Source organism: Anolis sagrei, chromosome 4 (assembly GCF_037176765.1).
Source record: "Anolis sagrei isolate rAnoSag1 chromosome 4, rAnoSag1.mat, whole genome shotgun sequence".
Taxonomy (NCBI): Eukaryota; Metazoa; Chordata; class Lepidosauria; order Squamata; family Dactyloidae; genus Anolis; species Anolis sagrei.
Window position 1 is genome coordinate 235,589,500 of NC_090024.1, and position 13,770 is coordinate 235,603,269.

Below are 13,770 nucleotides of genomic sequence, written 5' to 3' on the forward strand. Positions count from 1 at the left end.
GTTGTTGTACACTCAAAACATATATTTTTGTAGTCAACAGCACTATCTGCACACACAAAATATTATTCCTGTGTAGAAACATTATTTTCTCGGAATAAAATGCTGTTTCCTAACATGCTGTCCTCATGTGAATTTTGCACACCATAAGTCCCTAGTTATAGGATATTCTATAAGATAATGAAAAAGAAAAAGTATTTCTGCATAGAAATATTTTCTGTAGAGAAAATTCTGTTTCCTCTGCAGAAAATCCTTTTTTTCTGTGCAAACCACCATGTGCAAATTTTATGCAGAATAAATTCTGAACTGTGAAGATTGTCATTAGTATAAGAGTCTTCTATTCACGTTTTGAGAAAACAGCATGGAAGGTTTTTGACCATTTTTCAAACATTTTCCCAAATTATTTCCTGCCCTTGAAGCTATCCAAGGTTATGAAGCCTATCCCCAGTCCATAGCATCTTCATGCAATCTTTTGTACATTTTAGGTTGTTTTAGATGGGACAACCTCCAGCGCACAGCTCCTCAACCTGACATCACACACAGAATATCTGGTTTCTGTGTTTCCTATTTATGAAAACGCTGTTGGAGATGGACTGAGAGGCATCACTTCAACCTGTAAGTCAGCATTCAACACTATTATGTTCAAGTACTTAGTATAGATTGAGTACTCCTTATCTGAGATGCTTGGGACCAGAAGTGTTTGGGATTGTGGATTCTGCCCCCAATTTTGAGATCTCTGTTTTTGTGTATATTAGCAGTCACCGAGATACAAACATCCACTTTACAAATGAATCATAGTTAAGAACATTGGTAAGACAGCAGGAAGTGAGAGAAATCTACCCCTAGGAAGGGAAATTCAGTACTGAAAGAGTTTTCGTGGAGAAAAGGTGTCTCCACTGAAGCTTTCTCACCAATCCTTGTTTCCACAACAAGCCATTTTTTTTTTCAAAATCCAATTGTCACAGGGACAGAAAGTGAGGGAATATCTTCAAACAGAGGCACAGACAGTAAAAGAAACATCATAGGAGTTACACTTAAAATGTACCTGTTCTGACTTAGAAACAAATTAAACTTAAAAGCAATCCTATAGAACCTATCTTGTCCATAACTTGGGAACTGCCTGTACAGGGATTTATATACAAAAAATCCCAAAGTTAATATTATGCACTTGGGCTGCAACATTTGCAAGTTTAGCTACTGCAGATTTGATTATTCAGAGATTTGATAAAAATGTTTTCTCTTGGAGTTTCCAAATCCTCCATTGGAAGTTGACCATAGAATCATGCAGGCACACCTAGAGATTCCCAGAGGAAACATTTCTGGCACTATCTAGTCCCTCCAGTGTGATTCTATGGGCAACATCTGGTGGACGTTGGCCACAGAGTTGTGCTGGATGGTCTAGAGCAGTGATTTTCAACCTGGGGTCCCCTGATGTTTTTGGCCTTCAACTCCCAGAAATCCTAAAAGCTGGTAAACTGGCTGGGATTTCTGGGAGTTGTAGGCCAAAAACATCTGGGGACCCAAGGCTGAGAACCCCTGCTCTGGGGATTCTTTCAAACAAACAAACCCACCTTTTTGTATGTATGGGTTTTTCCACTTCTGTGAGGGTCCTGTGCCTTTAACTTCAGCACATGTGGAGGGCTAGCAAGTAAAGTACTTCTAATGATGTGCATGAAACAAAGTTTGTGTACATTGAACCACCAGAAAGCAAATGTTTCATTTTTCCAGTCACTAACACAGACCATTCTGAATTTTGGAGTATTACAGATTTTGAAATTGCAGATAAGGGATGTTCAATTTTTATACTATGTTGTCAAAGGCTTTCATGGCCAGAATCACCACATTGCTATGAGTTTTCCGGACTGTATGGCCATGTTACAGATGCATTCTCTCATGCTTCTGGAACATGGCCATACAGCCCTGAAAACTCAGAGCAACCCAATCTTTATAATATAAAGCAAATTGACTGATGCATGTAATCAAAATACACACAATTGAAAAAGAATATTAAACTAAAATAAAGCTTTATAAAACAAAACAGTTGTTTCGATTCAGCTTTAGGCCTTAATAACTGGAGAGGAAATTAGCTGGAGAGGCGGCTTTGGCTGTTCTACCTCCATGTGGGTTTCAAGTCATTTTTAAAGAGGAGTTTTAATGTCTTTTACATGTTTCTCTTTGTGTACTAATGATTTTAAATGTTTATATCCATTGTATATGGCCTCAGGGGCCCTGGTGGTTTGAGAGAAATAGACAAATGCTTTCACATTTCTTTCTTTCTTTATATATGTGTGATGATTAATCTAGTTAATAACTCAGTTTTTGTGCTAAGATAAAATCTGGCAGAATATCAAAACCCACCAGATTAACCCAACAAAAGCTTAATAGCTGCCGAGGGGAATACATTTCATACTTTACCGAGATCCTCATCCTACCAGTGGCATCCAAGTCCCAAATAAATTGTGTTCTCATTTAAATTGCAATGCAGATCTACTTATTTCCCCAGAAACCCAATTTTCACTGAAAATAAATTTTCATAACAAGTAATCCAGTGTTATGCCTATTACACAAGGGCTTGTTTTCAGAAAACAAACGTTTAGGTTTTGCGGTGCATTGACCATGAGAAAATGCTTTCCTTGATCTTTTCTGTTTTATCTTTTTAGTGCCTCTTTCTCCACCTGGTTCCCTCCGAGTTTCCGAAATCAGCCACAACAGCATAAGACTGACTTGGGAGGCAGCGGATGGAGCGACCCAGTATCTTGTTCTTTGTTCCTCAGCACCCACCGGAGCACAAGATGACACCAAAGAGGTCAAGAATATCGTTTCAATTCTACTCTCGATTGCCTCTGCTATGTTGTTCTCCCCATGTGTTCAAGAGAAGATGCACAAACATGCCAAGGAAAAGATGGCCATTGAAGGAAGGGAGATTTTAAACAAGTAATTTCCCACACATGGGCTCAGTAGGCATGGTACAGTCATTTTTGTTGCGGAGTGGACTTATTAACAAAAGACCCTCCTCATAAATGTATAGCAGAGTAATTTATTAGCAGCAGTGTGACCCAGCACCAGCAGACCAAAGTGATAAAAAGAACAAAAACATAGAGACCAATGTTATATCTTCCACAGGAGACTTTTCTTTACAGCAAAATACTATGGTTGCACTATTCACAAAAACAAAGTTTCTAGGCCTGGGTAACAACGGAAAAATTTGTTTCTAAAATCGATTCGTTTTTTTGGGGTTTTTGCGTTTCGTTATTTAAAATAATTACAAAATTTTCCTTTTAAAAAGTTCGATATTTACGAAATTTCGTAAATGTGAAAAAAATTACAAAACATTAACGAATCGATTTCCGAAACAATAACGAATCGATTCGTTAATGGCGGACGCGACCACGAAATACGCTAAAAAACCTCCAAAAACTTCTGAAGCTTCCCTCTCCCTCTGTTGTTGACTGTTGGTGTGATATTATAATTTTTTTTCACTAATTAAACAAAAAACTTGCCCCAGACATGCGGAAATAATAACAAAACGACCTCAGAACAATAACGAAACGAATACAATAACGAAATACGAAGCATTTACAAAACGTGTTTAAAAATTCGTTTTTTAAAAAAATTGCTCCAGAATGGTTCATTATCGTTTTGTAATTAAAAAAATTAACGAATTATTAACGAATTATGAATTAACGAAACGAAACCGCCCAGCCCTAAAAGTTTCCATAACACAGATAAAGTTCAACCTTCACACACAAGGCCTTCTCATACCGAGGCCTGCCTCACAATCAAGCCTAATAACAATGAGGCCTATTCTCCCACTGAGGTGATCTCTCACACAGAGAGGCTTCTCTCACACGGAGAGATCTCTCAGACTTAGGTGTTACCAAGGAACAGGCACGCCTGCTTATATTGAACCGAAGCTTCTCTGAGTCACTGCATCCATTTAACCCTTTCAGTGCTTGACTCACATTTTTGTAACCAAAAATACCTAGTTAATTTTTAATATTTCTGACAATTCTCAAGGAAGAATTGTACCATATTAATGCCTTTAAGTTTCCCCTGCATCCTCCTTTGGCTGCTGGCACGGGAAGCAGCTAAAGAAACAAATAACTTTGGCTTTGCAAATTTCTCAGCAACTCAAATGCTTATTCATGCTTATTACAGTCTTCCTTCACTTATCGCGGGGGTTCAGTTCCAGGAGTCCTCGCAATAAGAGAAAATCCGTGAAATAGGGATGCTCCACCCACTTGGCGGCAGTCTCCTCCTCCTCGCTGCCTCCGCTGCTCCCAGCCTTGGAGGCCCCTTGGGCACTGTTGATGGTGCTGCCAGGCTGGGGTGAGGCTTCAGCCCAGCCTGGCAGTACCGTCAAGAGCCCAAGGGACTTCCAAAGCTGGGAGTAGTGCAGGCAGGGTGAGGAGGAGGAGGCTGCCACTGAATGAGTGGAGTCTCCTCTTGCTCACTGCCTCAGTTGCTCCCAGCCTCGGCGGCCCCTTGGGCAGTGTTGATGGCAGGCTGGGGTGAGGCCTCCGAGGAAGGAGTGGGGAGCACTGGAGGTGGTGAGGAGGAGTGCCTGGCTCCCTTTCCTCTCCTCCTCTTTCCTCCTCCCCCCTCCATGGCTCCAAGGGGGGGGGGGAAGGAGGAGAAAACTGTGAAACAGCGAGTGAATCAAGAAGCTGCATGGGAACACTGTAATTGCAACATTCACACTTTCTTTAAACAGACAAAGGTTCTTCCTCCCACCCTGGACATTCCACAGGTATACTCTCCCCTTACTTCACTGCAAACAGAACCACTGAAGATGCCAAACACAGATGAAGATGAAAGATTATGAGACAATGCTGCTGGAATATGACCATACAGCAACCGAAACAAATAACCATTTGGTTCAAACAACAGTTGATGGTGTCAGCATTGGAAGCAGCCTTGTGTGGCTCTTTTCCTTGTACATATTGGATGACAAAAAACACCACAGCAAAGAAGAAGGAAGGAGGAGGAAGAGGAGGAGGAAAAAGAAAAGAAAAAAAAAGAAGCAGAAGCAACAGCAGCACTGTTACCAACATACAGATTTTTTATTTTTTGTGCAAATATGGTACAACCTCCAACAGGACTGGTACAGAACTCATGGTTCCCTCTCTCTTCATCTGACAAAAAATCTCTAGGAATGTGCTAAGTTCTCCAGGTGATTCTATGGTATGCCTCCACCAAAAATGCCATAGAGTTACACTGTAGAACTTAGTAAATTCCTAGACACTTTCTACATTCGCCAGGATGGACACAATAATAACTCCTGGAGGGTATTGGTCATTTCAATAGGATTTGCTATTATCCATGGTTTCCTGTTTCCATAGTAACTTCAGGAACATATTCCCCATGGATACAACATAATGTACTGGGACACAAGAAGGCTTACAGTTGAAAAACAAATGAAAACAGCACACACACACACAGCTATTTTAAAATGCAATTACATAATCTATAAAATTAAAGCAATGTAAAGGTGAATTCAAAACAGAAGACTCAAATTTTAAATGGAAATTGGGTCACAGGTGGCCGATCAATATCAGAATATGAACAAAATGACAAAATTTGCTAATGAAGAAAAGCATGAAAATCTGCAAGGAAAGGCAAGATTCTACCTCCTATTGTCATATCCTCCCCCCCCCCCCCCCCAGAATTAACTGAGTGCAAATCTCTTTTACTCTTTGAACTCAATTTGTAACAACTGAAGCAAGTGGAATTCCAACAGGGAAAGTCAGAGGAAGAGAGAGAAACTGGAGCATTTTAAGAGCAGCTGGAAAAGTGGGATGGCAGAGGCTTACACATCTGTAAACTGAATCTGAGATGTAACATCCCCATTTTTAAAAGTCCAATATCCACATTGATTTCTTAACAAGTCTTTGGAGCAACAGAACGCTGGAGGAAATTTCTTTTACTTCTCCAACTACTCAAATGAGTGTGGAAGAGGGGGGAAGAAAATAGACTTTTTTTGGGTTACAGCTCCCAAGATCCCCAAAAAGCAATTATGGTGACTATGTACCTGGAAGATTCTGGGACTTGCAGTAAAAAAGGAGATATTTTCCAAGTCCTGGGGCAGCATCAAGCAGTTGTACATGTTCTGTCATCAACACACTCCCATCATTCTATGGAAGAAGTAAGCACAAGGTTGGAGAAATGTGGTAGTCTCAACCTCTAACATGGGATTATCAGCCAACCACTATAATCTCTCCCAAATCATCCAAACCCATTAGATTATCATGGTTGGTGTTCATGCAGTTCTGTCTAGTGATCAGAAGGTGGCAGCAGATAAGATATAATGAGCAAAGAGTATGCAGAATAGCTAAACTATAAATAGAAAACAAAGCTTTCCCCTGCATACTCTGGTCTCAAGACAAATGTTTGATGGAGATCCTGCAACTGTTGTTTAAGGATTCAGAGTGATTAAGGCTGCCAAATCGGTCCCAAATCCTCTCCCCTTTTTTCCTTGTAGGGCAAACCGTTTTGCATCACAAAGGCCCAGGAAAGGAGTGATTTTGCTGGGCATCTGTTGCCTCTTGCTTTGGAGCTATCTTCTTTAGTGAATTTTCTGCTGAGGCCATGTTAGCTTGAGGCAGTGAACTTTACTTTCTCTAAAAAGAATCCTTATGGGAGAGGATGTCTCTGTGTTACAATATCTTGGGTGTTTTAGAGGTTTTTCTTTGTCAGGTAATAGTAAAGGCAAATGTTGGCAAATATAAAACAACCCAACATGCACGAAAGAGGGATGCCTTTATTAGCCAAGCAAAATATATTATGCAAAATTTCAGAACTACTTCATCAGACAAAAGCTGTTTTTTTAAAAAATCATATGGGGTAGAAAAGTGATGATGTTAGAATGATAGACCTACATTTCATAAATATGACCAATATGTGGTTGATTCTTGTTAAATTGGCACACAGAAGACTGGGCGACTTGGAAAGTGCTGAACAGACTGTGCTCTGGCACCATGATACAGAGCCAATCTTAAGAAATAAGACCACAAAGTGGAGTCCATGACATGCGAGTGTGGAGAAGAGCAAACCACAGACAACCTACTACAATGCAACTTGAGTCCTGTCACATTCACAATGGAGGACCTTCTCACAGTGACACCAGAGGCACTCCAAGTGGCCAGCTTCTGGTCAAAGGATATCTAACACAATGCCAAGATTTTAACTTTGTTTGTGTCTTTTTAAACACATTATAACTGTATTTTCAATTTGCTCCTGACATGATAAATAAATGACTTGTTAAATTTTATGACATTTCAAAATCATGGAGTGAATTATTGTTATGAAAGATTTGGCAACAAATGAGGATCAGTCTTCGAATACTGTTCAGTAGCAGATGTCATGCAAATATCTCTATGAGGATGCTTTAGAATTGTTTTGGTATGTTTCAACTAGCTTTAATTTGTCATTTTTAACTTGTCTTATTGTTGGATATGTGTTTTTGCTTGTTGACATAACATTTTCTTTTTTAAATAGGGTAAAGTTGCCATGGGAGTCTATGATTTAGGGTGCATCTACACACAAAATGAATGCAGTTTGATAGCATGTTAACTGCTATTGCTCAATCATGGGAACTTTATTTGGTGGTATTAGTCTTCTATGCCAAAAATTGCTGGTATCATGCCAAACTAAGATTTTATAGCATTGAGCCGTGGCCATTAAAATGATGTTGAACTGGATTCATTTTGCAATGTACAGCCAGCTTAAGAGCAAAATATAGTTAGAGCTCTCCAAAGTGCTTGGTCCAATTCAGCACTTTGGATAGTTCTTTTAGACTAGCATTCAGTATGAATTTAAAGCCTGCAATAATATCAGAGCTACTAGTTGCCACTGTCTGGGTTACTTCTGCATGCATGAGATTAAATGGTCCTTGATTTGCAGATTACCCATTGAAAGATAAGCAAATGATACAGAAGAGAAAGTATCACCATTCTTTAGTTGATTGGGGCCAGCATCCCTTTGCAACCAGTAGTAGAGCTGAGTGCCAAACACTGAGTTCTACTATAGTACCCCATAGTTGACACTCTAGTTGATGTCATGGTTGTCTAAGTGGGATCTTTGAGTAGGGGTACACCCCATGTAAGACCTCTAGAAGTTAGGTTATGTCATGTAGAAACAAACACATATAGCTATGAGATCTGATCAAACAGAAGGCTATGAAGGTTTGCTCCTTGTTCAGCTTCCAGCTTTCAGATCCTTTCTCAAGTTTCAACAAACAAGCTAAACTTGAACTACCAAGCTTCTTCTTTTTCTTGCATGCCTTCAAGTCATGTTTGACTTATCACAACCCTGTCATGAGTTTTTCTGGGGCTGAGAGTATGTGCTTCAGCCAAGGCTACCCAATGGACAAGCAAGGAACTGAATGAACCTTGATCTCCAGAGTCATCATCCAATGCCGAAACTACTACACAACATTGGTGTTGTACCTAGCAGCGCCTACTAAATTCAAGCTAAACCTCTCTATGCCATTAGGGAGCTTTCATGCTTGGCTTACAAGAACTCTAATGTCCTTATGTCTGATGGCATAGGAAATACTCACAATATTTCCTTTGATTTTTAGGTGAAAGTAAGACAGTCTGAAGTTCTTCTTGAGGGTTTGTCTCCCAACACTGAATATTCACTAGCCGTCTATGCAATGTATGGAGAAGATGCCAGTGATCCAGCAAGTGTTCAGGAAACCACCTGTAAGTTATACTTTTTGACTGAGTGTTTGATTGATATTATAGTCTTCCTCTTTACAGTACTGATTATACACATATCCCTAAAACAATATGCAGTCCCTCGCAGCAATATTCACCCACCCAAATTTTCACATTTTGTTACATTACATAGAATAATAGAATCACAGAGTTGGAAGAGACCTCTTGTGCCATCCAGTCCAACCTCCTGCCAAGAAGCAGGAAAATCACATTCAAAGCACCCTCGACAGATGGTCATCCAGCCTCTGCTTAAAAGCCTCCAAAGAAGGGGCCTCCACCACACTCCGGGGCAGAGAGTTCCATTGCTGAACATCTCTCACAGTCAGGAAGTCCTTCCTAATGCTCAAGTGGAATCTCCTTTCTTTCCTGTAGTTTGAAGCCATTGTTTTGCGTCGTAGTCTCCAGGGCAGTGGAAAACCAGCCTCCTCCCCATGACTTCCTCTCACATATAGAATCAAAGAGTTGGAAGAGACCTCATGGGCCATCCAGTCCAACCCCCTGCCAAGAAGCAGGAATATTGCATTCAAATCACCTGCTTCTTGACAGGGGGTTGGACTGGATGGCCCATATTTATACATGTCTATCATGTCTCCTCTCAGCCTTCTCTTGGACTGGATGGCCCATATTTATCCATGTCTATCATGTTTCCTCTCAGCCTTCTCTTCTGAAGTCTAAACAAGCCCAGCTCTTTAAGCCGCTCCTCATAGGGCTTGTTCTCCAGACCTTTGTTCATTTTAGTCTCCCTCCTCTGGACACATTACAGCTTACAACCTAATATACACAAGATGATCAACACTGTGAAGTGCAGAATAGTTTTGTTGTGGCACAAAATGAGCTAAACTCTGACATTTGTTGGTAAGGTTTATTCAGGATCTTGCTTTACTCTTGACTTCATTTAGAGGAACATCCTGCTGTTTGTTTTAAAATTGATTAACTATAATAGGTCATTTAATGTTTTTAAGTGTTTAAATTATTTATATTTAATAGTTTTATGTTTAATTCTATTTAAACATTTATCTGAGAGAGGTTTTGAATTGCACATTGTATTGTTTTTAGCACTTTTAGCCTATTTTAGGATCTTTTAAGAGAAAAATAGGCTATAAATATAATTACTGCTACTACTCTAGGTTTTCTTAGAGAATTTCTGGGAATTTTAGACATATTATACATTTCACAGACTTTTAAGAACTGCCTTTTATAGTTAAAGTAAAATCTATAATAATGCTTTATTCCAGTGGCCCTGAGCCCTCCAAAACATCTGCTTTTCTCCAACATCAGTCACGCTTCTGTCCAGGTCAATTGGGAGGCAGCATTTGCTGCAGTGAAAGCACATCGTATAACTTATGTCTCTAGCAGAGGAAGCAATAGTGGAGAGGTGAGTATCTCTACAACTGAAAAAAGCCCATCATTCAACACTGCGTTTTTTTAAAAGCACTCCAGTATTTAGCCCAGTACCTCAACAGAACACAAAAGTAATAGTATTTTCTTGTGATTTACTCTACCATTGGGATTCAAAGGTGCATTGCCTCTGTAAACGGATTTAGCTATGAGCAGCAGCTATTGTTAGGCTTGTCCAATAAATACAGGTCCAGCCAAGTTTTGACCTGAGAACTAGCCACACACATAATTCTGTTTTGTGGAATGATAACCTATGAGGGGATTTATTTTACTTGAGAAAGCCATCCCACATTTTGGATGTTACTGGGTTGAGTTTCCCCTCATCTGGAATTCCAAAATACTCCAAAAGCTGAACTTGTCCACATTCCTGGCTGATACGTAGTAACCCCTTTGCTTTCTGATGGTTCAGTGTACACAAGCTTTGTTTTGAATTATTATATATTGCATGATATTAGCCTCAAACTCTGGGGACAAGGTGTATACAAAATATAATCAATTCCATGTATTGTCTTGTGATCCTCTTTCCAAGATATCTCATTATGTACATATATGTAAATACAGGTCTTGGAAATCTGGAAAAAAAATCTGGAGTCCAAAACACTTCTGGTCCTAAGCATTTTGATAAGAGATACTAAACCTGATAATATCTGAAGAAGGGCATTTTGCTTAATATTCTTGTTGAGCAGTGTTTCTCAGCCTTCTTAATGCAGTGACCCCTTAATACAGTTCCTCATGTTGTGGTGACCCACAACAATACAATTATTTTTGTTGCTACTTCATAACTGTAATTTTGCCACTGAGATGAATTGTAATGTAAATATCTCATATGCAGGATGCATTTCATTCGCTGGACCAAATTTGGCACAAATACCCCAGACACCCAAATTTGAATACTGGTGAGGTGGGGGGTTGATTTTGTCATTTGGGAGTTGTCGTTGCTGGGATTTATTTTTCACCTACAATTAAGGAGCATTCTGAACTCCACCAATGATGGCATTGAACCAGACTTGGCACACAGAACTCCCATGACCAACAGAAAATACTGGAAGGGTTTGGTGGGCACTGACCAATTGAGTTTTGGAGTTGTAGTTCACCTACATCTAAACAGTGATGGATTTGGACCAAACTTGGCAGGAATACTCAATATGCCCATATGTGAACCCCGGTGGAGTTTGGGGAAAATAGACCTTGACATTTGGGAGTTGTCATTGCTGGGATTTATAGTTCACCTACAATCAAAGAGCATTTTGAACCCCATCAACAATAGAATTGGGTCAAACTTCCCACACACATGCACACAATAGAATTGGGTCAAACTTCCCACTCCTTAACCAACAGAAAATACTCAGTTGTAGGTGAAGAGAAGGAAAAGTGAAATCCTCAAATAGTGTGAATGTAAGTGAAAAAAATATTTCTAGAAACACGGACTAACATACTCTTAATAGAACCAGAGTTAGACAGGATGACCAGGGCTGCATTTATCTACATTGCCCTATATTCCAGAATCTGATCCCAGAGTATCTGTTTTGAACTGGATTATATGAGTCTCCACTGTCATATAATCTGGGATAAGAAGATAATCTGGCATTGGATCTTGGGATATAGGGCAGCGTAGAAGGGGCCTAGGGCATTTAGTCTGATCTCCACTCAATATGAGAATCCACGGTATGGTACTCTGATCCATGGCTGCTCAACCTCTGTTTAAATACTCACAACAAAGGACAACCCAACACCTTTCATTAGTTTCATTGAACAACTCTGCTAACAGGAAATGGTTCCTCGTGTGTAGTTGGTAAGTCCTTTTCTACAATTTGAATCCTTTTGAGAGACTCCTCTTCTGTGGAACAGCCAAAAACAAGCTCTCTTTCACATGAAATCTCTTTTGATGTTTATAGATGAGTGTCATATCACTTCTGAACCTTCTCTTTGCCAGGATAAATGTACAGAGCTCCCTCCACCATTCATCATTGTTTTGTATTAGATGTACGAGGGCTGAATGAGAAGTAATGCCTCCACCTTCGTTACTTGGGTTTGGATGGGAATATTTTAATAATAATAATAATAATAATAATAATCATCATCATCATCATCTTTATTTATACCTCTCCACCACCTCCCCAAGGGACTCAGAGCGGCTTACATGAGGCCAAGCCCAACAGCACATCAGTAAAAACAACAAGCAATGAGCAAATAAACAATACAATTAATACAACTCACATGTAAACAATAACACACAAAGATTTAAAGATCGTAGTTAAAATTTTAAAAATAAAAATAAAACGGTGGGCATGAACAGAGGTAGGATGTATCTAATTGGAGGGTTATAAACAAAATGTATTAATGTATTAATAAATCAAATGCAGGAGTAATCCTTAGAATGTGCTCTTTAACTACCACTATTCACTTTTCCACATAATCACCAGACAATTGGATACCTTTTTGCCAACAATTAAGAAGTTTTCTGAAGCTGCCACGGAAGAAGTCGACACTCTGTTTCCGCAACCCATTGTGCACAGATCTTCCGATAGCAAAACAAAGCTATAATGTGACCCACACGTTCTTGTGAAATGCCAATTATGCTTGAAATTTCACTGTGAGTGATACGAAGATAACCCTGAATCAATCTGTCAACCTTTTGCTTGTGAAACTCAGTGGTTGCTGTCACAGGACATCCAACTCTTTCAGATGTTCCCATCTCAACATCTTTAAACTTACTCGCTCAACAACACACAGTACTCACATCAACACAATCACCATAAACAGCTTGCATTCTCTGATGAATCTCCTTTGGGGTGACACCTTCTGCTGTCAAGAATTCAATGACTGCACATAGCTTAAGTCACATTGACTGACCATCTGCGAAGAGTTCCATACTTCACACTTTAACAACACTACTGTTCAATGCTGAGGCTTCCCACCAAAACTGAACTGTAGAGGTGAATCTACTGAACAAGCCAGTACCTGCCATTTGTTGAGGAGTTATGAAGGTGGAGGCATTACTGTTCATTCAACCCTCATAGTTCACAGGGGTGGAGGAAAGAAGTAATAGGCTAAGAGAGAAAGCCTAGAAGAAATAGGGTAGAAACTTTCTTTCAATGTTACTAAAGCCATAGCAAACAATACTGAAAAAGAATCCACAGTTGTGCTCGAAAGCTCCAACCTAACACTTATTTCATCTCAGGTGGAGGTTCCAGGCAACACATCATTTGTGATGCTGAAGCCCCTCTCATCCCTGACGCAGTATTTTGTCAGTGTGATATCCGTTTACGATGAAGGTGACTCCTTTCCAATAACAGGCAATGTTACGACATGTAAGTAAGAGGCGGGTTGTGAAATCACTAAGCTTTAAATGGCACAGCTTTTAATAAAATCCAGATGAGCAAAGGAGTTGCTATTTAAGTCCTGACTGTTTGTGGAACTCAGACAACTAGAATACCATCACTGTGGTTTTGTGCTTCCAGGTTCCTGTCGAGATTAAAATTATTGCTCAGTGAAAGGGATTTCTCCCCTTATATTAACCATAATCTGACCCACACTGATTGTAATGTTCTCTATTGAAAAATGTGTGAACTCCTACTGTTACTTTTAAGCATTTCAGGCAGATTTCCAAAGACCTGGTACTTTCTTCAACCTTGTAATCCCCATATAGTTTACA

General features: G+C 39.6%; 1 protein-coding gene across 1 annotated transcript in view; it reads left to right on the forward strand.

The window, feature by feature from the left end:
- Positions 1-13,770, forward strand: part of COL20A1 (collagen type XX alpha 1 chain) — a 184,717-nt gene that overhangs the window by 38,757 nt on the left and 132,190 nt on the right. The window contains exons 12-16 of the mRNA XM_067468230.1: positions 483-612; positions 2,658-2,803; positions 8,579-8,702; positions 9,953-10,092; positions 13,297-13,426. Of these exons, the coding sequence (XP_067324331.1) occupies positions 483-612; positions 2,658-2,803; positions 8,579-8,702; positions 9,953-10,092; positions 13,297-13,426 (670 nt within the window). The remainder of the gene's footprint in view (positions 1-482; positions 613-2,657; positions 2,804-8,578; positions 8,703-9,952; positions 10,093-13,296; positions 13,427-13,770) is intronic.